This window comes from Parasteatoda tepidariorum, chromosome 4 (assembly GCF_982258835.1).
Source record: "Parasteatoda tepidariorum strain Cologne lab strain chromosome 4, Ptep-v5.0, whole genome shotgun sequence".
NCBI classification, from domain to species: domain Eukaryota; kingdom Metazoa; phylum Arthropoda; class Arachnida; order Araneae; family Theridiidae; genus Parasteatoda; species Parasteatoda tepidariorum.
Genome location: NC_141758.1, coordinates 51,785,865 through 51,812,084, shown reverse-complemented (window position 1 = coordinate 51,812,084; position 26,220 = coordinate 51,785,865). Strand labels below are relative to the sequence as shown.

At 29.7% G+C, this 26,220-nt stretch overlaps 1 protein-coding gene across 2 annotated transcripts in view; it reads left to right on the top strand.

The window, feature by feature from the left end:
• Window positions 1-26,220, top strand: part of LOC107440588 (myelin regulatory factor-like protein) — a 147,175-nt gene that overhangs the window by 107,799 nt on the left and 13,156 nt on the right. For both annotated transcript variants that reach the window (XM_016053564.3, XM_087161085.1), the window contains exons 6-16: window positions 5,086-5,285; window positions 9,581-9,720; window positions 10,808-10,988; window positions 12,283-12,478; window positions 14,900-14,976; window positions 18,046-18,250; window positions 18,844-18,924; window positions 20,282-20,401; window positions 20,493-20,711; window positions 22,723-22,877; window positions 24,462-24,605. In XM_016053564.3, the coding sequence (XP_015909050.1) occupies window positions 5,086-5,285; window positions 9,581-9,720; window positions 10,808-10,988; window positions 12,283-12,478; window positions 14,900-14,976; window positions 18,046-18,250; window positions 18,844-18,924; window positions 20,282-20,401; window positions 20,493-20,711; window positions 22,723-22,877; window positions 24,462-24,605 (1,718 nt within the window). The remainder of the gene's footprint in view (window positions 1-5,085; window positions 5,286-9,580; window positions 9,721-10,807; window positions 10,989-12,282; window positions 12,479-14,899; window positions 14,977-18,045; window positions 18,251-18,843; window positions 18,925-20,281; window positions 20,402-20,492; window positions 20,712-22,722; window positions 22,878-24,461; window positions 24,606-26,220) is intronic.

Sequence of the window (26,220 nt, the reverse complement as noted above, 5' to 3'; positions counted from 1 at the left end):
CAATTAATTGTATTTTTCAAACACTATTAATCTTTTGTTTTATTAGCACTTAGTCTTTTACATTAAAGAAATCAATCAAATATGTGTCAGGCTGCTAATGAGAACATATTATTAAGCTTATTGAACAATATTAATTTTTCTCTTCTGAATCTATCATGCTAAATCTGAAGAGGATAAATTGAGTAATTAAACCATTCTAGTCATTTTAAACTGTGGTTGACTTAGATTAAACTTTAAAATCCTTGACAACTCAAATATGTAAATAGTTTTAAGTAATCTCTTTTTTATTTGCGCATTGAAAAACCATTAAAATGTTAAAATAAGTGAAATTTAGTATCACTGACTCTCATTAAGATAATGTAAGATTAAACATGCACTGAAAGAAATTTAAAAACTTACAGCAACAACAAACATTAAAATAACTGACATATTGGGACACAAACTCTCAGTGATATAAAACTCAACACATAATGAAACAGATTATTAACTGCAAAAGTTTTAAAAAGCCTTAAAATAACTGACATTTTTCCTACTAACTTTTATTATTATAGTATTAAATAAATTACAAAATGAAATATCAAAGAATTATGAAAAAAAGAAACATTAAAGTAACTGACATTTTGAGAGACTGGCTATCTTTAATATAAAAATCAACAAATGAAACAAATTATTAAATGTAATTTTTTTTTAAAAAAAGAGCATTGAAATAACTGTGATTTTGTGACACTAAATCTCATTGACATAAAATTTAAGAAATAATAAAACCAATAACATTATGAATTAAATATAAAAAAAATTTAACACAGTGTTTTTTTAAAGAGTTTTCCTTATTTTTTAATCTAGTTTCATGAAATCAAAATAATGTTAAGTTTTTAACTGGTGACTTTTAAAACCAGCATTTTATTTAAATTACATAAAATCAAAATCAAAGGAAAATATATGGACCATAATGTTTCAACCTGTTTAAGAAATGATGCAAAACATTTTGCAAAAAAAAAATTATTTGCTTATTGTTCGAGTTTCAGAAAATCAAAATAAAAGAAATATCAAATATTTTTAAATACGTATAAGAGATATATGAAAGAAATAAAAATGTTGGAAGAAGTTGGATATATTTTATAAATATAAAATTAAACAAATTTATTAAAATAGGTTAAACATGTTTATGTTTATTTTTTTAAGCAAATGAAGTTTTTTATCAAGTTCATTTTATGTTCCTTTCCTTATAAGGAAAACTTTTCAAAATGTTTATAAAATGAAAATATTTTTGGACCAGTAATTTTCTTGCGGCTCATTCTAACTGTTAATCTATGGTAAAATTAATTATGCATCAAGTTCGTAGAAAGATATGTGAAGCAATAAAATTATTTTATCTTCTACATCTCAAAAAAATTTTGTTTTGAAACAAACAAAAAAACTAAAAATCAGTCATCATACAAAATTTTATAAACACACACTATATTTTTACAGATTGTATAATTATTCATATGTTCTAGTATCAGAAAATCAAAGTAAAAGAGATCCAAATAACTTGAAATAGATGGAAGAAATATGTAAAGGAAATAAAAATGTTTGTAAAAATTAAGGAACTATTTTGTTTTGCCTATTTTACCCTTTTTCCTTATAAAATATATTTTAATAACATAAAATTAAACAAGTTCAACAAGTTTCTTAAAAATAATGGAACATGTTAATGTTTCTTTCTTTTTAAGAAACATGTAAAATTCAAAAAATATTTATAACATAAAAATATTTTCAAACTGCTACTTTTTGCGGCTTATTTAATCTTTTAATCTATTGTAAAAGCATGTACCAAATTCGTTAAGAAACATGGTGCAATGAAATTCTTTCATCTTCTACATTTTAAAAATATTTCATTTTGAAAAAAAAACTGTTCTTATAATCAATTTAATAAACACACATTTTAATTGTTTTACTTTCGGCTATATAAGCATTAATAATCAGACTAGAACAAAAATTAATGTTAGTAAAACAATTACCTAATTATTTTTTATAGTTTTAATTATTGTTATTCCCTTAGGCAAATTGACGCTTCAGTACTGTGTTTTTTTAACTAACAGATCTAATTATCAAAATGAGAGAATTTTCAAATGTTATTTTATCTATTTGAAGTGATAATAAAGCTAAGGAAAGAAATTATATTTTACGTTAATTAAATTTGTCCCTCCCTTATTTTTCTTCAAGATAATGATAAAATTAAAAAACTGTTTAAAAGGGTCAATGATTTTAAAAATTTTCAAACACAAACATTCAGCATTTTTAAAATAACCAGAGAATAGACATGTTAGACATCGTTAAGAACAAATATTCAAATTTGCTTAAAGTCTTGAATTTGATTAGATATAAAAAAAATTAACCAAGTTTATATTGTAGAAATAAAGCCAAATGATAAAAGAAGCACATATTCCATCAGCAAACAGTTTGCTGATCAAGGTCTTGAAATATGCGGAAATACCTAAATGTTCTAAATATTACGAAATTTTAGAATACGTTGAACTATAATATCGAACAAATTTGCTGCAACCTTAATACAATATCAAGTTGAACACTTTTTGAACTTAATTTAGTATGGTTCCATTTGACACTTCAAAAACGATATTATGGTTCTGCGTGATAACAATATGGTTGATTATTGAACCCAAATTTTGAGAGTGTACACTGCAGATTCATCAAAATTAGTGTAAATAATTGTGAGGATTTTTTTTCTATTTATAATTATTATTATTATTATTATTTTGATTTCCTACCAAATCATAGAATACAATTAATTCAGGAGAGATTTTAAGCAATTAAAAAAAATTTATATAAATTTTTATAACTGTCTTATAGCAATTTTTAGTGCTCTCTTCGAAAACTTTTTTTCAAGTTCTTTTGCTTTACGTTTGCATTTTATTTTGCTGCACAAAAACTACGAGGATGAGGAACTTTAAATCACAAAGGGATGTTGAAAAAATTACTGAGAGTCTGATGCAATAAAAAATTCTAAAATTCCACAATTAATTCTAGAATTATGAACTTGTAAACTAGTAATAAAAAATATTCTACAGTCCACTCTGCAGGGCACCTAGAGTTCAAATTTGACGGGCTGAAAGAGCAGTTTTCATTTATGAACTTAATACGTGCTTTTTTTGAAATTCCAATTTGCTTAAAAGTTATTGCAATTTCAAGTGCTTTTCTCACTTTTTGCTTTATGTAATAACTAGTTATCCGTTGTTGTAGACAATTTTATTTATCTTTATTTTATAAGCCATTGCTTTAATTTCCTCTGAAAATTAAGAAAAAATTGAATAAATGAAAAATATGAGAAAAATTAGATGTTGTCAGATATCAATCTTAATTTATATCTAAATTTTTAAAAAAAAAATTTATGAAGATAAAAACTCAATATAGATAAAAACTGTTTCCAATTCGAACTGTTTTTCCAGTTATCTTTGCATATTTTCAAGAAGTAAAATTTATTTATCGCTTATACACTCTGTATTCTTAAGGTTAAATTTTTATCTTTCAAGTACACAGTTGATTGAATACAAATCCAGAAAATTATTCATTTCGTTACGATTAGCGTATTAACACAATGTTCTGGCAAAAAAATAAAATAATTATGCATTTTATCAGTAAAAAGGTCCATATTTATTGAATAATATCAACCTTTAAGAAAGGAAAGGAAAAAAAAGGTTGGTGGTTGGGGAGAAGAGCGAGAAGGAGTTGGAGCCTCCTATTGAGGTAACTGCATGGCTTGGTAGGCTTATAACAAACAAAAAATTACCAATACATTAGCAAATTTTACTTTACCTGACAAAGAAACATCACAAGTTTTTTTTCTCTCAAAAATACAAAGCTTTGGTTTTGCGGCAAACTTCAAGACAAATTCTTGCCCCACTCTCTACAACAAGTACCAAATGCGGCTGCTATTCTTCGTCATTATTCTGTTAAATTACGCGGTATAGGGGCATAGGCACGTAATTTTTTCTTTAAGAAACCATTGGGAATTTACGTCTGGAGAGCAGGATGGCAATAAAAGAAGTTATAAGCCTTTCAAATCCCAGAAAGAATTGTGAGATACCCTGTCTTTATATTTTTGTCTAAATTTACAGCATACAGAGCTGAAATGGTCTGTAGTAGAACTGAATATGTAGTCGGTTTAAAAATAAAAAATTCAAATAACTTTTTACATTATAGTAATGTATAGTGAGGGGCATAACATGTGTTATGAGAACAATCATGTCACTTACTGACTATTACATCATCGTAATATATATGATCGCCATTGATATTCTACGAGAACAATCATGTCATTGATTATCTCATCACCGTGATATATACATGATTGACTATTGATGTGTCATGAGAATAATCATCTCACTTATTGTTATATCATTATAATATACACAGAAGAGCCATTACATTATGACCACCCTGCTAATAACATGTAGGACCACCTTTAGCCATCAAAACTGCTAGCACCCGCCGTGGCATTTATTCCACAATGTGCTGATAGGTAGTCTGAGGTATCTGGTACCAAGCGCTCACCAACTGGTCCTGCAATTCCCTCACATTGCGAGGAGGTAGCGTGGCAGCACGAATTTGGTTTTCCAAGTAGGACCACAAATGCTCTGTTGGATTAAGGTCAGGTGAATTTGGGGGCCAAGACATGACTTGAGAGTCACTGGAATGTTCCTCGAACCAATCCATAACGATTCGACCCTTATGACATGGTGCATTATCTTGTTGGTAAACACCATCCCCCGCAGGAAAAACTGTTGCCATGAATGGGTGAACCTGGTCTGCAAGTATGTTCAAGTAGCTTACATATGTCAGGGATTGTTCTATGAGGATTATGGGTCCTAATGTGCCCCATGAAAGCATTGTTTCTGGGCGAGCCCATTGTTATAGATGGAGGGTGGTCATAATGTAATGGCTCGTCGGTGTATATGATCGGCGATTAATATGTTACAAGAATATTCATATCACTGGCTATGGTTAAGCAAACTATATCATATACTTAATGATTTATTTCCTGACCGATTAACGACCTTTAAAAAGATTTTTTTCTTTGTTCTTAAGCCTATTCTCGAGAGTCCAGTTCCAGTTCACTCTACCCATTCAATATCAATGCCCGTCCTAGCTCCAGGGCCAGCAAATTCCTTTGCTGGACAGTTCCTCACACAAATAGCACCATCAGTTTTAACTGCATTCAATGGAAATGCCCTACACCAACCTTTATTAGCAGCGAGCAATACGCATCTAGGTCATCTTTATTCTGGGTGAGTATAATTTCTATTTTAAATATATTTCTAATCATTAAATTATATTAATTCGTTTTTGAGTTTATAAAGGTTGAATTTCGCAATCGAAATTCTTACAATTTTTTAGATAGCTGGAGTTATCGAATGTTTTCTAAATCTCCGTGTCTTACGACAATGCAAGATTCAATATCTTCCTGACCGCTACAAGAATAGTTTAATGTTGAATAAATAATCCCAAGAACTGAAGTGGGAAAATGACTTGATTAAAAAAACTTCATTCACTTCAAAAATATATAAATGAGAAATAACAGTCAACCAAAGTGACTTCTCATTTATTTTATTTACTTTACATCACTTTTGTTTCCTCTCATTCACGCCTGGGAAGTTTTGGAAATGGCGTCGCTTTTGAACCCTCGAAACATGTCGACTGTATATTCTAATTTATATATTTTTGAAGCGAATAAAGTTTTTTTTTTAAATCAAGTAAAATTTAATTTTACCTAATCGACAAATAAAATGTATTTTCCATTAAAATTCTACCTTTCTCAGACTGACATTGAGAATACTTTCAGAGTAAGAACAAATATCTCATATCGTCATTATATATCTAAATATTTATATATTTAAGTATATATTATGTATCTAAATATACAGGGTGTTCCAAAATTATCTTTACAACTTCAAAAATTCATAACTTCGAACATAAACAAGATATTTATATTCTGTCTTTTGCATGTATTACTGCAACTAATAAAGTTTTTTTTTTCAATAGGCTGAAAAGTTTTTAAGTGAGGATGTGGACACCACAACAGAAAGCTCAATGCGTCTCATGGCCGTATTCGTCTCATAGTTCATAGAGACGAAATCAGATACACAGGTGCAACGGAACTTCAGGACAAATTTCCAAAGAGACTCAATCCAATCCAGACCCTCCATCCGTGCATGGCACGCAAGCTTCATGAGCACCGGATCAGTATTGCATAAAAGTGGAGCCGAACGACCCAGCACAAGTCCAGAAAATGTGGAGCGAATACGGCCATGAAACGCATTGAGCTTTCTGTTGTGGTGTCCACATCCTCACTTAAAACTTTTCAGCCTATTGGAAAAAAAACTTTATTAGTTGCAGTAATACATGCAAAAGACAGAATTTAAATATCTTGTTTATGTTCGAAGTTATGAATTTTTGAAGTTGTAAAGATAATTTTGGAACACCCTGTATATTATATATCTTCATTATAAATCTAAATATACAAATTTTAAGGGATTTTTGGCAGTTGCAAAAAGAATTTACTGAAAAATAATCAAAGAAAATTTATCACCTGTCGAAATTTTTACAAACATTCCTACAATCTAAAATACTGTTTGGTTGATAATGAAAGTTTTAATCATTTCTGAACATCTACAAGCAGAATTTATTGTCTTAGTATCAACAATAATCCTGACCTCTTTTTAATGAAGCAGAACTTTCAAACTGCTAGTGATGCTAGTTACCTAACGAAAATACAAATTTTTATCGTTTCTTTGTCGTTAAACAAATAATTTATCCCTTAAAAAAGTTATCATTAATCGAAAATTTATCAGTTTTCAACTGACTGAAATGCTCCGTTTTTGTCTGAAGGTCTGTGCTAATTGGCAACAAAAGTTTTAAATATTTCTTGGTCGCTACACGAATAACTAATCTCTTAAAAATTTATCATTAATCGAAAATTTATCAGTTTTCAACTAACTAAAATACTCCATTTGTGTCTGAAGGTCTGTGCTAATTGGCAACAAAATTTTCAATTATTTTTTTGTCACTATAAGCAGTACTTATAAGCATGGTAACACTAAAAGGAATTTAGCGTCAATCAAAACTTCGACCTCTGTTCGACTATCTAGGGAGTTTATAATTATTAAAAACTCTGGGCTAGATAGAGATACCACAAGTTTTAGCTGTTTTTTGACCACTTGAATAAAATGTTTTTACCAAATCGAATTATCGTGAGTTGAAATTTCAGCTACTCATTGACTAGGTAGTGCTAGGTCGTTTAAATTACGATATCTTTAATATAACGTTATTGTAATATATGAATTTTGAATTTTAGTTATCACTTTCTGAACTACTGGATTCGCGACAATACCATCTTAAATCCGTATAATTTTCGGATCGTTTTTTACTTCTTTTTGTGTGGCTTTATTAAATTTTTACTTGCTCACGACGCACAATAGTATTAAGACGCCCGAATTTCGGATTTGAGTAACAATTATTTACTTAGGATTTACTGGAAAATCACTTTTTGGCAAGCCTTACTCCATCGTAATTTTCTGTTTTATGATTATTTTTTTCTGTCACTTCCTCTTATTTTTTTCTAATTTCGCTATTTTTAATGCGAATATTTTAAGTGCAAGGTATAAAATAATATCTGTATGTACCTTAAAATAATATTACGATATTATTATAAGGTATTACTTTTGGATGCGATTTATTTCCTATTATTAATCTATATAGATTTTTTATCAACCCTTTCAACACGGTATTTCCATTAATTAATACGTTCTTATTATAGCAAGTGAATTTTGTTAATTTCGTATAATATTAACTTTTGATGAGTACAATGCAGTGGAAGAAAAAACTCTCCCAAATAAGCAAGTTAATTAACATTTAGATAAAAAAACGAAAATTGCTTGCCGTTTTGGAGCAAAACAAACTGAGTTTTGCGAACAAATGTGGCACCAAATGAGGCCAAAGTTGCACTTATAGTTTGACTAATGTTAATAGAGTTTGAAACATTTTGGAACAATTTTTGGGCAAATGGTATTTTGGAGCAGTATGGAGCAGAAATTTCATTTTGGAGCTATTTGAGCAGCTGCTCTAACGCAGAAACTTTAAAAAAATTAATATGATATCACTTAATATTTTAATTATTAAAGTCCTATACATTGGTAAGTGTCTCAGGCACAAATAAAAAAATTAAAAGATAAAAAAACTTGTTGGCAAGTTTTTTATTTTAATCATCATTACAGTTAACTTCATACCATAACAATATCAAACTTGTATACGAGGTGTTTTGATATGCGCATATTTAATAAATATCTTAGATTCCCAGTAAAAAATTAACAAATTTCACTATTTATGAATTTCATTTGTGTAATAGAAATAGAAATAAATGTATGATAACAGGCATAACATTTATATCTGAACAACTGTGTTTAGTTATACAAAAACCTATATTTTAATTAATTATTTCAGAATGTAATTAAGATTATTTCATACAATGAAAAAATAAGATCAAGTACACGGAGAAAGAGATCCTGGTAAAATTACAGCACTATATGGTGATGGCATTTCTGGTGGGGGGGGGGACCTATACTTCTGGTAATGAAAATCAAAATACATAGTATTTAAACTATACATTTGGTAATTTTTCCGCTCATATGGTTACTGTCTACTGGAAAGTTCCTGAATTATAGTTCTTATTACCACACATTTAGTAAAAAATACAAAACTGGAAAGTAAATTTAAACAAATAAATGATTTTTCTGCCGTGCCTAAGGTATTAAAAAAAGCAATTATCATAAGGTATTACCAAATTTTATCACGATTACTAAATTTTTATTCTCATAATTTAAGACCATCTTTTATTGTTAATTTTACTTAAATCATTAGCAAAGTGCTTCTGTAAAAATTAACCAAGCTTTTTTAAATTCTCATGGAGCCAGAAGCATGGTAAATCTTATCGTATTCTGGTAGTCTTGACCATATTTTTTTTAAAGTGTAGAATTCTTTGTTTCTGGAAAGTAATTCTGAAAAAAGAAATTCGTTTTATATTTTTAACAGATTTATTTTTAGTACTTTTCAACTCATTTCTTCAGAATACTTTTTTCTTACATGATGTCCTCCTATAGTTTTAATATTTTTTGTACTTTAAATTGCCTAGTGACTCAAGTGCTATAAAGAAAAGTCATGCAAACTTTCTAACATTTTCAAGAAAAAATATTTCTCAGGTGGTGCAAGTGAAACAGAATAAGGAAAACGAACCCCTTTCAATCATTTTTAGTTTTCCCAGAAACTACAAATATGTGACTGCTTTTAAATAAAGTCCTACAATTTCGAAGATTGAATACAAACCGAAATATTTAATAATGCTCATAATAATATTTTTAATTTATCATTTCCTTATTTTGTATTATAATAACTATTGTACTAGATTTTAGCAACTTTAATGCTCCATGTACCTACTATGTAATTTAATGACAACTAAAATACTTTTTTATAGATAGTTACACTCTTTATTAAAAGAAATGTAATTTTTATTTGTTTCTTTTACTTTCAGAAGCGAAGAATATATCTACGATAGTTTAACAAATCCCGTTTCCTCGACGACAAACAATAAAAAACGGAAATTAACTGATTCCCCGAAATCGCAACGGAATCAGCAAAGCAATAATGGAGTACAAGTCAAAACAGAACCTAGTAAGTAATTTAAAAACTCATTATATTTCGATCAGATGGAGTTGAAAAACATAAATTATTACAAGATTCCATTATTCCAAAGGAATCAATCGAAACCAGTATCTTTTTATATATATATATATATATATATATATATATATATATATATATATATATATATATATATATATATATATATATATATATATATATATATATATATATATATATATATATATATATATATATATATATATATATATATATATAAAATCGAAAACAAAAAACTTTTTATTCTTTATTTCTTAACACAAAAATGTTTCAGTTACATGGTTATAATAATTCTCACAATCTTTTTGGTGATTTGCTTTCGACAAATTATTTTCAAATTTAATATTGATTATGGGGGGTTGGCTTTATTTTTGGCTATGTTATCTTTCCATGATTCGCCAATCTCGGATCTCTTCCCATGCTCCTAACTGTCCGTTGGAAACAATTCCTTCTCTTTTAATTTGGAATCCTTGGTGAAAAGATTAAGAGGCCCCTTGAGGCCTTCCTGTCCCAACCGTTGAATAATCTTAACAAAAATTCGCGATATGAAGAGGAAGATTTTTTTTATCCCCTTATAGGACGTTTTTTTCCTTATTTTCATATTTTTGAATGTGGCCATAATTCAAAAATATAAAATATACGAATATAAAGCAAATAAGTTATTAAATTCCTGCGAATTCCTATCGAGATCAATCTAAGTGAAGAGGAAATTGAAAAATTCGCACCCAGTTTTATTATTAAATGACACTGTCATGCAGTAAAAAGATTATTATTAAATCATTAAAACTACCTTTCAGTTTCATTCGACGTTTAAGCTTGCTTTGAAGCTCTTAACTCGCCATCACTATGATAGTCTAAGATAATGTTTCGTCAGATTTTAATTATGTTTTTATTTTTTTCCTGCATAGATATTATTTTGAAGCTTATAATGTGTATATTATTATTTTGTTTCACTTGTGAAGCATTTTCTAAAATGAATTGAAGGAATTGTAATTATGAAATTATCTGTATATTTTTTTTATTAATTCATGATTATTTAAAAAACTTTTAATTTTAGACGTACCCTCTCCTGATCCAACACCTGCTGGACTGCCGTCTAGTGAAGATGATTACGGCTTCGATTTAAGCGCAGCTGAAACTAATGCCATGTTTGTAGATTCCAGCTTCCAATGCATACGGTTTCAACCTTTCCAACAAAACACGTGGGCACAGTTACTAGACAAAGATTTAAAAGAAATGTAATTAAATTGAAATGTATAATTATCACAACCAATATTTATATCATTTTTAATGTAATGAAAAAAATTGCTAAAAAATGTCGTGTTTATTAGCCGCAAAAATAATTTTATCATTCTTATGCTTGCCATATTTGCAGTTGATTAGTTAAAATAATATTGTCATATTTGCAATTAATTAAACAGTGTTTAATTACAGTTTAATTGATAGCTATAATTAATAAATAACAGATACTTCTTATTAACTGTTATAACTGTTAATTTTATACTTTCTATATACTTTTTTTTAATACTGTATAAAAATACCACAATTTCTTTTTAAAATTAAAATTAAACTGGACCTGTTTCAAAGTGAACTTGAAATATTTCTTGATAAGTAATGGTTAAAATGGTCAAATTAAGAGGTATTTTTATGATTATTATTCATTTTATGTACCGGACCTTTCTAATAATTCATGCCTTTTTTTTCTTTTTACTTCCAATGTATGATTTCTAATTACTTTCAATGTTACAAGGATTTTAAAAATATAAACTAAGAGCGGAGATTTTGGTGACATTTTTTAATGACAGAAATATATTTCAAAATAACAAATTGTAATTATAAAAAATTGAAAAAAGATAATAAAATTCGAATCAAATTATTGCCCATATTACTAATGTTGCTGAATCGTAATAATTGTAATAATATAATTATAATACTGAAAATTGTACTTAAAAATGAATGAAAATTGTACTAATGCAATTTTAATGTTGAAAATTGTACTTATATGAAAGTCTGTTAATTCGATCCTCAGATTCCATCACGATGTTTCTTTAAAACGTAGTTATTTAGAAATCATAGTTTTATAGTTTTTATCCGTCAGCAGTGCTATCTGGCGGCAAACTTTATAACCAAATTTAAAGCTTTGAATAAATTATCTAGATTTCTTAGCAAAGCATACAACCGTATATTCTATTATCCTCCTTTTTTCTTTTAGTCATTTTAAAAATCTTCGCTCATTTGTAGGACATCCAATAACATGATTATTTCTCTTTTTACCTGAGATTATTTTGTAACTTATTTTTAATATAATTGGTTTTAATTAAAGATTTTTATAACATATTATCGTAACGTTTAAAAATGTAATTTTTGGAGCCCATTTCCAGTTCTTGATGAGACAATTGAGACTAAACATTGGCCATATTACTGTTTAGTTCATTAACCGGTTACGGCACCGAAACAATCTTAAAGATATGATAAAATTATTCAATTTTACAATTTTTGTTTATTTAAAAATGTTCGAATATTTTTCCTTAGCCCTTCTCCAAACTTCCGAGTAGATGCAGACAAGGGTTTTAATTTCAGCAACGCAGATGAATCCTTTGTATGCCAAAAAAAGAACCATTTCCAAGTGACAGTACACATCCAGCCATTGGGAGTTGCCCATTTTGTGAGAACTCCGGAAGGGAATAAGCTCATTGAGAAATTTTCTCTCAATTTCCATGGAGTAAAGGTAAATTTTCGAATAACTGCTTAGAATTATCTTTTTTTAGTTTTACTTTATATATATATATATATATATATATATATATATATATATATATATATATATATATATACTTTGTAGGCCATTTATCAGTGTCATTTTAAAAATGAAATAAAACAAACACAAATTAACAAATTAATGTTATTGTTGCAATGGCCAGATATCGATGATATGTTCGTTGTATTTTATCATTGCGATCGTTGACAAAATACAATTTTATTTAGGTAAGCTGCCCTGGATAGCCAAAGAGTAACTCATCCTGTGAATCCAGTTTCTCAGTACATTTTTAATGAATTTCAACTCTATTTCGCAAACAGCTTCAATATTATGGTTAACTCGTTGAATGCCACGCTAATTTTACATGGCTTGCCCGTCTGGCCATGGTTAATAACTACGGTAAATAACTACAAACTAAATTTGCAAACAGATTTTGCTAGTTTTTTAAAAGGCTTGGCATGACATATCTGAAAAAAGTGGCGGATATCTGCTAAATCTACTAAATAGTCTTGGCTTCGACGGTCACCGGTGACCCACGTGGTGCTACGAACAAACTCAGTGCCTGTCACCGATGACCCCCATGGCATTCAACGTGTTAACCCTTTAACGATCAGTTAATTTTCAAGAAAACGGTCATTAAAGTGCCTATTTTGCCAAATACATGTATTTGATTAGTGCTGACATCTAGTTCAAAGTAAACTATCTACAATTACCTTAAAAATATCCTGGTACTGCCATCTGGTGTGTTAAATGAGAAATAAAATGTTTTCCGGGTAAAAGAAATGAATTAGTTTTATTCTTATTGGCGCGTTACTACTGCACACTCCAGCCCGGAAATTTCACGGGAGCGAGAAATAGAGGGTAAAACCTCACCCCATCATTTTCACGGGAGCGAGAAGGAAGGGGTTAAGGAAGTAAGGAATTTAATAGTTGGAGAATTACACGCATAGCCTTAGCCTTTAACGGACAGATGCCACCATATAAGCGGCATGGCACTTTCATTTACTCGGTCAAAATACCAAGTGATAGGATGAAAAATCATCATATTATTTTTATCATTCTTATACTTGTCAAAATTACAGATAATCAACTTACATACAATTATAAATTTATAATTAATATTATCATTAATTACTAAAATTATACCTAGTAGAATGTAAACTTGAAATACTTCTGAAACGTTAACAGTTACTATTTCATGGCACCCCACAAGAAAAAGTTGAATCGTGTTAAACCTCAGCCACTGATTGTGTGATCGTGTGATCAACTGTTCACCAAAACAGTTGATCACACGACTACCAATTTTAGAGTGCAAAAGGTCGAATTCTTAAATATTGCAATGGAATCGCTCAATTTTATTCATTATTAGCAAAACCATATTTTTCACGTTTAATCAAAGTGACTCGATCGAAATATCTAACTGCAGCCAGTTTTGGTTGAACATTTTTTCCAATATAGCTTATTTTTGCAACGCCATCTTTATATCAAAAGAATATTGAATAGTTGACATGTGCTGCAACGCAATATGCGTGATGCTTCACCTTTTCAGTGTATGCAAATAAAAACAATCTGAAAATATTGTTAAATATTTATTTGTATTATAATTTTATATTTTATAAATGCCATGCGTATTATTCAAATTATTCATTGTTCAAATTTCGATTCCGTTTGGACCAATAGAACACATTCTTGGGACTCATGAGAGAAATTCTAACCACACATTATGAGAATTCTACGTAATGTTTCACAATTTGGCCACTAACTTGAAAAGTTAAGGCATATCAGCTTGATCAATAAATCATTCTAAAACAACTACTTTTGATCAATTTTAAAGCAGTTTTTTACTGTAATTTTTAGAGAAAAGCAAACATTATTTGATAAATAAAAGTACCAGTTCAAAAGCGTAAGAACAGGCGGTTCACAATAGGGACACCCCCCTCCCTATCTGCATATGATGACATCTCCGGCCATAAGTAAATAAGCAATTCTCAATCCTTACTGTCCCCTGCTTCCCTACAAATTTCTAACAGTTGTGCTGGTAAATATGTAATTATTAAAAAAAATTGCCCTTTAGTTTTAAGCAGTTATATATTTATGCAATAGCAAATGAAACATTTAAGATGCCTTAAACGTTATTCGTTTATTAATTTTATCTTTTATTTTCGAATGCTTGAATTTGAGAATTGTTTTCCCTATTCTTTCCGCTTTAACTGTACCTCGCGAATTCAAAATTACGAAATTACAGTAATAATTTTTTAATATGTATTATTTTTTCAGAGTGAAATACTTAATTTTATGAATGATGAAATTTTAAATGTATTTTTGGGGATGGGAGTTTGTGTCTTTTGCACAATGCATGCAACTTTCTAATTTCTAAATTCACAATTACAGATGGAATCTCCAACGCAAACGATAAAAGTAGAACAATCTCAATCCGACAGAAGTAAAAGACCTTTCAATCCAGTTCCGTGAGTATTCATGCGTCCAATAAATATATAGAATTATTTTTCACTATTTAGAATAATTTAAAACAAAATTATTATTTTAAAAAACATGCTGTGGCTAGTTTGATGTCAACTGTTTAAGATGCATCGTTTTCAGTTTTTCTCTTTGTTCATTAAATATTATTTACACATCTATGTATTATAAAATGACTTATTTATGTTTAAATTTTACGTTTGAAATTTTGCAATTTCTTCATTGAATGATAATGACAACCATCGTGCATGAATAAAATTTTCAACAGTCTAGATTTTTTTGTTATTTAAGCTTTTTTTCGATTTAAGTCATTTTTCAATTCAAGTCATTAGCTAATTTAAGAGCATTTTTATTAAAGATTTATTAATTGTTGTAAAACTTGAGTTAATAACAAGGACTAATAATTAGACATAAACTTAATATGCATGAAAGTTCTCCGAAACATAACTGTTAAAAGCAAATGAATTAAGCAGTGTGGCTTAATTAAGTTACCCCTCAATACGGAGTAATTAAATCCAGCAACAGGAATTTAATAGCAGACTTATATTGATTGGTGATGGTGTATCAAAAGGTTAAAATAAAAGCACGCATCCTGTTTAAAACATGGAAAAAATATTAGTTAAAAGTATTCTTTTTCTTCTCTTTATTTCAAGAAGTTTAGCGTTTGAGTAAAATTAAATACCAAACGCGTCGTAACATTTATCTTTTTATTTTATGTGTTTCCAATAGTTCTACAACGATTTATACTGCTTCGAGCATTAAGAATTTAAATTTTTAAAAATTGAAATAGCTTTTCTTTAGAATCGGACAAAACTTGTTTTTTTTTGCGTATTTTGGCGATAAATATGCAATAACTAACGAAAGTAATCTTGTAATTTGAATGAATTCAGAGTTTTCTAGAATAGAGATATTCAAGCTAGAAGCTGAACTACATCACAGAGTGGAATAAATCAATCAATTGTCGTTTGCACCATTTCTATTGGACGATTTATATTTTCGTCCCAAAAGAAACGTATTCTTACTGGTGGCTATATGCAACTGATTGATCATTGATGGATTGTAAGTGGACAGGTAATCGAAGTTACGTCAACTTAAGCATCTCCATAGAAAATCTCTTAGACATTTCTATAGAAAATTGTTTTAAATTTCTAAGAAACCATTTAAATCAAATTACCTAATAACGAAATCAATAGCACTTTTTTTAATACTTATATGAAAACATTACTTGAAAGTACCTTTTTTTAGCATGGTGGCTCACATCAGTTTTATGAAGAAAGTTTGGTAATATTTGTTTCCTCTTACAGAAAGCTACAATGAATGTTGTAGCATAAAAAAAAATGGAAATGAAGTAAAACATACCATAACATTATTATTTGAGGTTATATTTTGAAGTGTTTAGGAAGAGTTCGGCTTAAAAAATGCCATCTCAGAGATTAAAGAAACTTATAAATTTCAGATGAAACGCAGGATTGAAAAACTTAAAGCCAATCTGATTGCTGGAGGAAAGAGAGTAATTAAATATCAATGATTCGAAACACCTTTAAGTTTTAAACGGCATTCAAACTGGTTTTGATTTTTCCAACCCATCTTCCTCACTTGTAATTCGTCAGATTTCGATACCATTTTTGCTTCTTTTTTCTTAAAAATTAATTGATAACACCTAGCAAGCATACTTTTTGATTTGATTTTTGACGAGGTAGTCACGATGTAGAAAAATTATGTGCCTGTAGTTTGGTAGAAAACTTATCTTGCTGACGCTAGTTTTTACTTTTTCTATTCTTCTTTCAAAGTAAAAGAGCTTTTTTCTTATCACTCCAGTGCGCGAATTTAAATTTTTACGCGTTATCTTACGAGGGTTGAAAATTAAATAGTGGCAACTTAACCTTGAAACTCACAGAAGGGCGGGCATGCGCAAATAGGATATGGGAGCGGTGAGGTGGCGCTGTTGTCGATGTGTAGAGTGCAAAAAACAGTCGATTTGCTTAGAAGGGTAGTTGTTACGTGGCGTTAAAGTGAGGAGTTTCGTTTCCATCGCTCTAAAGCATGTTTTCAAAAGGTGATCAGCGGTCGTGGCTTAAAATCGAGGTTGTCCGTGGCAAAAATGCAACAGAATGCTATCGTGGATGAGTGGAAGCCTGTGGCGCAAATGCTTTACCCTATAGGACAGTAGCACGATGGGTTCAAGCATCTCTTCTTTTTTCGTCATTAAGCCTTTTGACAACATGCTTTAGAGCGATGGAAACGAAACTCCTCACTTTAACGCCACGTAACAACTACCCTTCTAAGCAAATCGACTGTTTTTTGCACTCTACACATCGACAACAGCGCCACCTCACAGCACCCATACCCTATTTGCGCATGCCCGCCCTTCTGTGAGTTTCAAGGTTAAGTTGCCACTATTTAATTTACAACCCTCGTATAACAGGCTTTACTTAAAATAATTCTATTATGTAAGAGTTTAATATTTTTATTAATTTTTTTATAATAATTATTTTTTAAAAAATTTTATTATAATTAGTAGGAATTTTTACATCGTACTAAATAATACACTTTTAACTATAATAATTCAGTCTTGAAATAAATAAATTGAATACTTCTAAAATATTTTTTAAAAAATTTTGAAAGTAAAGGTAAAATTTACTATGTATTACGAATTTTTAAGAAGTTGAAGTAAATGGCACATAATCTAACTTGCAATTTTGATATAAATCAATGTTTTTTGTATGTAAAAAGTTTTAAATCCAAATGTGTATTTTTTGCATGGTATAATTGAAAACGGGATACATCAAATCACGTGACCCTTTTCCAGTCATCTACTGTCCAATCCTTATGCTCCTTTGCAAACTGGAGACGTCTGCTCTTGTTCAAGGCTGACAGCAGAAGCTTTCGAACAGGGCGTGGCACCCATAGTCTTTACGGGTATAATGTGCGGCACATAGTTCATTTAGAGGCATTAGTAGTTGCACCTTCATTAAGATTATCCTCTCGAACTATCATCAAGTCAAAATTTATACAATTTGATTGCAGATTTCTCATTGTAACATTAATTGCTCTTTCAGACTGGAACTTATACCTGAACAAGTGACAAAAACAACAGTTGGAAGGCTTCATTTTAGTGAGACGACTTCCAATAATATGAGAAAGAAAGGCAAGCCGAATCCGGATCAAAGGTTCTTCTTTCTTGTGGTTAGCCTCTGTGCCCACGTAGCTGATGATGTACCTGCGACAATCATTGCCCACTCGTCAGAGAAAATTATTGTCAGGGTATGTTATGTATGTTAAACATATTTTTAATCAGTAGGGTTTAAGTTACTAAGTAATCAGTTATTTGCGTTGTTAGATTTTACCTAACATGAAATGCCACGTGAATAGTTATATTCTGTTTGTCAACAACGTTGTTATAAGTACTCAGATTGGCATCAATGCAAATGTTATGGGTTCGGAATTTTTGAGTACCATGTAAAAATCAATGCTCTAATAAACAAAACTGTGTAGTGTACGCATATGAAATTATTTTCTTAAGTTGGTCAAAAACAACAAGTTTTTCTTATTTCAAATATAGATGGATTAAATATTGATTAAAACGTCAATACCATTATTAACCGTTAACTTCAAAATTTCATTTCCTATTTCAGTTCTAATTTCGTCAAGTGTTCAAATTTGATTCAATAGTTTTGCAATATTAAAATTTCATGAGTTCAATTAGTTTCTGAACTCCAAATTCTAACTCCATTGCCAAATGTCCATGTCACATTTTTTGCATAACTTATATTTTGTACTTGAAAACTTAATTTACTGTATAAAGTTTTAGAGAATGAAAATTGAATATAATTTCACAAGACTTCTTTATTTTTCAGGCTTCTAATCCAGGTCAATTTGAAAATGATATGGAATTATCATGGCAAAAAGGACATACTCTAGATTCTATATTCCATAATGTAAGTTATATAATTAATTAATTCTTAAGAATCAAATATAGTTTGAGATGCTCAAAATAATAAGCGCAGATCTCAATCAAACATAAGAACAAAAATTTTTTGGTATACTACAGCAAGTTCCTACAAAATAAAGCCATGTTGATTTTTTGTATACAAAGAAAAAGTTATGAGAGCCAAACTAATTTATTAAGAAAGTCTATATCTAAGCATATATGTTCCAGAAGTAACTCACTTTTTGGTCCATCAGCACATGAAAAAAGCATAGAATAAGTAAAAAGAGGTAAAATGTGTCCCATCGAAATGAAGCCACTGCTGTTTGCAGCCAAAATATCAACCATATTTTTATCTGACTTAAAATATGTCATATTGCGTCCCATTTACCAACTCAGGAGGACAATAAGATCAATATTATGTCAAGTTTCTAAGATGTCAGCTTTCTATTCTGGCACAGACTGAAACTTTTTATTTTTTCGTATACAATCTTACTGGGGATAGCCTTTCTCGTTTTTGGGGGGATTGTGGTCATAAGATTCAGATAAGATGAGGGAGACGAGTCAAATTTCTACTCTGTTGCTGCATTTCCGCTGGCTTTTGATACCTCGCATGGTATTTGACTAGAAGTATAGCGGTTGATAATTCTCGAACTAATAATCGATTGTTACATTCTTTTGGGGTCATTCGTACTCTCTCTACATTTTTCTACACAGCTAAGTAATTTCTTACAATTTGATAGTTTTTCTTCAGCAAAGCAAAATGTAACTCAACACTTACAATACTTTAATATAGAGAAATCAACATTAATAAGTTTTGAATCAGGGGATAGAGGAGTCGTTTCTCAATAAAATGTCCCAAGTTCAAATCCCAGGGATGGCTGCTGGTTGACCATAATGATGATTTAAAAATATCCTCAGTGGTTGACGGCTAATGGGTTGGAATCCACTTGTTATAGGGATATCCGTGGGAGATTTCCTCATGTAACGTGAATGTGGATTCTCTCCGTCCAAGAAGGCTAGTTTGCCCCAATGCTTGATTAAAGAGTTCTCTTTTCCTCTAGGCTAGGTAAAAAATTAGAAGGCTACAGAGTTGAACATAGATAGTCGCGGACTCAAAAATGGGTCGACTGTTCAACAGTGGTTATAAAATAAAATTCATGTCATAAAAACTTCTGCAGTTTACAATTTTTTTTTTCGAAATGGAATTTTATAAGGATTTTTAATTACTATTCTGAGCGTCTATATTTGAGTATTTTTCATGATGTATAAAATTTCGTTTTTATGTATCATAAAAAAATATTTCTTTGTTTGGAAAAGGGCTACTATATTTTTATGAAAATACAATTTTATATTTTTTCTTTTAGGGAAGAGTAGGTATTAATACAGACAGACCGGAAGAATCTCTCGTTGTCCACGGCAATATAAAAGTAACGGGGCACATACTACAGCCATCAGATATTCGAGCGAAATTCGGCTTGCATGAGGTAGTGCAACTTACACGTCTCTTGACCATTTTAATTTCAGAGCAACTAATACAAATTCCTTCCAATGAACATAAATATTATTTTTTTGCAGCTGGATACAAAAGAACAACTTAAAAATGTTGCCAATCTTAGAATTGTCAGGTATCGCTACTTACCAGAATTTGGGGATCGCATGGGGCTGAAGCAGCTATCAGATACCGGTGTCATTGCTCAAGAAGTGCAGCATGTCTTGCCAGATGCCGTCATTGAAGCTGGGGATGTGCTTCTAAAAGATGGGCAGCTTATTGAGAAACTGCTAGTTGTAAATAAGGTAAAATTTTTCGCTTACAAGAACAAAAATTACAAGACTTCATAAGCTTACAAAATTTAAATGAACTTTTATGTGCACATAAATATTAACATTACATTACAACTAAGTGAAAGCAAAGTAGTATGATCTGCAATAAAATTATGATAGTTTACTTTGAAAGGCATGGTAGAAATTATTTTAATTTTATTTTATTTTAATAGTTGGCTGAATATAGCTTTAGAGGACCCAAAATCTGTTGTACGACTCCAAAGCAAACGGTTATTAAGCGATTAATGCAATGAAATCAAACGGCGCAGTCTATATTTAAAAGAAAAGATCACAAAAGTTTCTCATATAAGCTTGTAAAACCAAAAGAGGCAGCATTGATTTTAAACATTTGATCAGAAAAATTTATAAATCATCATTAAAAAGCAATTTAAAAATTAAGACAATTAATAAATCGTAAGTTCGTTCGTCTTATAGAACTCTTCAAACAAAAGATCCTTTTTAAGTTTTCAAAATTCATAAATAATTTTTTTTTCAAAATTAGGGAATTTCATCAGATTAGCGGAATTCAGTTGATGAATTCAATTCAACCACACAGCCACAATATTATATAAGTTAATTAGTAAATAAAACTAGTAATAGCTAACCACCTAGGATGTTATAAAATGGCGGCATACTATTTCAGTTGGCAGTAATCGTTTGGATTGGTTATTTAACGCACGTGACTAACAACAACTGACTTCCCAGCACTTCATTTATCGTTACAATATAAAATATTATACATAGCATTTTAATAATGTATGGTTTTGAAATATATCATGAAGAGTCGGTGTCTTTTTCTCGTTAAAGGAAAAATCATCCAAATAAAATTTTCAAATTTTAATTTTCAATTTTTTAGATCTAAGCGAAACAGTTATTCATCATATTGAAATTTCTTTAATTTACGAAATCAATTATTGATAAATTTTTGAATATGAATGAAAAAAATTCAATTCATATATTTTAAAAAAAATAATTAAAACGTGAGAACATTATGTTTTTATGGAAATCTTTTATGAAAGTTACATGAATATAGACTTTTACGCTCTCAATTATTTATTATACTTTTATGCATTCCAGAAAATTAAGGCATGAATATGGACTTCAAAAAGAATTTTAAAGAATTATAACTATATTTCTGCGTAAATCGCTCAATAAAGTTAAAGAATATACGTTTTACGAAAATCTCTCAAGAAAGTTAAAGGATAGGCGTTTTATGAAAACCTCTCAAGGAAGTTAATGCATAGACGTTTTATGTAAATCTCAAAAGGAAGTTAAAGCATGGGCATAAACTTTTATACTTTTAATTTTTCATGTATTCAGAAAAATTAAGGCATGAACATAGATTTTTAAAAAAATTTAAAGCGTGATAACTATATTTCTACGGAAATCGTTTACTAAAGTTAAAGCTTAGATGTTTTACGAAAATCTCTAAAGGAAGTTAAAGCATTGGAATAGACTTTTATGATTTCAATTATTTAATAATTATATATTATAATATAATATATATTATACATATAATATAAATATTTGGTAATTTGCTCTTATGTATTCTGGGAAATTAAAGCATAAATATAGACTTCAAAAAGAATTTAAAGCGGGATAACTATATTTCTACTGAAATCGTTCTCTAAAGTTAAAGCATAGACATTATCTAGCAAGAGAGTTAAAGCATGGGTATAGACTTCTATGCTTTTAATTATATAATCTCATATTTTTATGCTTTCCAAGAAATTAAGACATGTACATAGACTCCAAAAAGAGTTTTAAAGAGAGATAACTATATTTCTATGAAAATCGTTCACTAAAGTTAAAGCATGACGGAGTCTAAAAATATGAATAGGTTTGAATTTTAAGGAAATAAAATCTGTATCGTGACAATTTTGAAACCAAAAATATCAGGAAAATAGAATATATTTTGTTAGCATATAATAAATCGAATTTTAACAAGTTTGTTCATTCATGCATCTTAAAATTATGTTTACAGGAGCGTATATTCATGGAAAATGTTGGAGCAGTCAAAGAATTGTGTAAAGTAACTGATAACTTGGAGAACAGGATTGGTGAATTAGAAAGAATCAACAAAAAACTGCACAAGATAAAGAGAAAAGACAGTCTCAAATCCACGTCTACAGATATCAGGTGAGAGTTCAGTACTTTAAATCTCTCTCTATCTATCTTTCTTATTTCTATCTTTCTACCCTACCTCATTATTTCTGTTTATCTCTATCTATCTATATAACTCTCTATATCTCAATATCTCATTATATCTCAATACATTTGTATATCTCAATATATCTGTATATCACAATGTATCTCTATATCTCATTATATCTCAATACATCTGCATATCTCAATATATCTGTATATCACAATATATCTCTATATTTTTATCTCTCTCTATCTATCTATCTATCTATCTATCTATCTATCTATCTATCTATCTATCTATCTAATCCAACTATCTCTTTATATATTTATATCTTTATATATTTATATCTTTATTTAAATATCTATATCTCCATATATCAATTGATATCGGTCCATAGCGCTGTATCTCTCTTACTCTCACTGTCACTCTCTCTTTCTAAATAAAGTAGTACAGTTGAGCTCATTTATTACGAGATTATGGCTCTGGTGTAACGAACAATTCACTCATTAGATCATAGTACTAGATAGACCCGAGTCGAGTTGATATAAATATTGAGAGTTGATATAAATATAAACTATAATGTGCAAGAATATTTATAAACGGTTAACTTTTAAAAATTATTTTATTTACTAAGATTGGAATTACGATAAGTGATTAGACCTTGGCAGTTTTCGACATACAACACGCATGACACGAAGAACATCATTATAGTACAAATTCATTCCAAAAAAATGCGTGAAGTTTCTCGAAAACTCTACCTTGGAATGGGGGTAGTGGTGGTCCAATCACTGTCTTCCAATCACTGTCAGATTCTGCCTTTTACGAACATTTTATCAAGTGCAGCTCGAGATACATACGAAATAACATTCAAAGATTTGAATGGCAATGTCTTATGTTAGTTACTGCATTTGTGTGATTTATGACAAGGCATACACTGTAAAAAATTCAGAATCAAACTGCAATTGGCTTAAAGTACCGGCACTTTGGTTGCATCATCCGTAAAATCCTTGTTAGCGTAAAATTCATTTTGACCGTAAAATATTATACCGTAATTCTTATGGTATAATATTTTTTGTTCCTTAATGGATTCCAATAAAAATAGATTTTACAGTAAAAATTAACCGCAGCCCGAGTGCCAGTACATTTTACCGTAATTTGATCCACGATTTTTTACAACGAAGAAGTAATTTCATTTTGATTCTCTTTCTTTTTATCCACAGGCAGTGTTTGAACAAAATTAACTAAGTGCTTTTAAATCTTTTACAAGAGGTGAAATTTAATCGAACAGTTTAACAATGACAGCTTCAATTTTCATTATGTTTAGGAAATATATATCGTTATATCCAAGTAACACTCATAATAGCAATGTTTTATATAGGCCCTTTTAATATCAACTATTCCTTAAAAATGTACTCATTGAAGCCGGGATCTCTTTACACCGGGATCGTAATTAGAGAGTTAGACTGAATTTACAAAATCCAATCACTATGTGGTGATATAAATGTTTGTATTCATATCAACATTCATTCATATCATGAATGTTTGGATTAATTATTTTTATTTTTCAAACGCAGTCGCATGAGCAGCGTGGTGTCTCATGGAAAACAAAGATGTCGCCATACTTACAACAAGCAATATCCTAACGGTCACAAAGCATCATGTACCAGTCATTTCATTCAATCCTCAATCATCGTTCTCGTAGTCATCATGGCCTGCTGGTAAGTTTATTCAAATTACCACATTTTCATAATCATTTCTATGAAAAATTTAATTAATATTTCAATTAATTTTGTGAAACAGAAACATTTCTGCTTGTTTAACTCTATTTATGCCATAATTTTGTACTCTCTTGTTTTATCACTTAAAAACAAGAAAAAGAAGATGGATCCAAACGTACGTTACAACTGTTGCCAGCGAAAAAATACATTAACAAAAGTTACAGACGTATTATTTCCATTCCGTTCATAGAAACATCTGGGAACAATTGTGTATTTTTTAATACTAGGAGGCTTCGCCCCCTGCTCCCTGGCGCTCGCCAACCCCCGGAACTGCTTTCGCAGTTCATTTCGGAATGCTTCGCATTCCAATGCTCGCTTTGCTCGCTCATTGGATACGTTCTTAGCGTCTAGCTTTTGTATACTTCTTTGAATACTGAAGTTCCGAAAACTTTTCACTTTAGAAAATTCTAAACCTGTAAATTTCAATATTAATTTGAAATTGCAAACTGTTCACATATTTTTCTTAATCACACTATTCTAAATTTCAGTTGTTGAGAAAAGTAACTGTTGTAAGTTTTGTTTAAAAGTCTTTCCCACCAGAGTGTTAAAGCCATGTGTTGTAAAACAATATGAAATAGTATTCTGGATAGTAGAGAGAAAGAGAGAGAATTTCCTTAAAAACACAATTGTTAATTTGGGCATTTGGTGATACAACACTTATAGAATTGAAGGATTTGTTACGTCAAGTGCTCAGGTATCTTAATTTTGATCTAGTTGCGCTTCTATGTCATTTCGATTTATGTTGCTAACTTAACTTTCAAAAAATTCTATGGCTGGCAACATCATTTTTATTTTTTAAGTTGTTTATTTTTATTTCTTTTAGAATTCGTTTTTTTTTTTAGAGAAATGTTTTTTAACCTAACAGAATTCTTTGCCGATTGTTTTCTCTATAAATAAAGAAAATAAAGTAAATATTTAAGTGTTGTGAAAAGAATCTAATTTAGTTGTACAAAGTACTTCAGACAAAATTTGGGAGCCACGTAAGAGAATTATATATATTAGATCAGAAACACATCATTAAAAGGCAGAATGCTTTGGTGTCTTCAAAACGTAAACAAAACAAAGCAAACGTTGCCACCGGCGGAAAAGAAATACAGCTAAAATTTGGGAGCCACGTAAGAGAATTATATATAATAGATTGTTACTTTCTTCGTACGCAAGCTTTAGATAAAAAAAAATCCTTACTGGTTTTCAATAGACATCTAATCTCGATGTCGATTGCTTAGGTGTGATAATACAAGAACTGAGAGCAGTTGAGCTTTGTTTTATGCATAGCGTTTGCAAAGTAATGAAATTAAATAGGATTATAAGCAAAATTTGTCGTAAATATAAAAGAGAGACGAAATTTACTACTGTGCTTTGGAGGCTACGCAACCTGACGAAAATAAGCCATCTGAGAAGAGAAAAAAATGCCCAATATGTAATTAATATGTTCTTCTTTGAATCATAACCACAATAAGATGTTAGTTAAGCATTTTTTTTTCTTTTCATGTTGAGCCATACAATCTTGATAATGTGTTAGGAAGTATAAAAACCACGTCAATAAACCAATGTT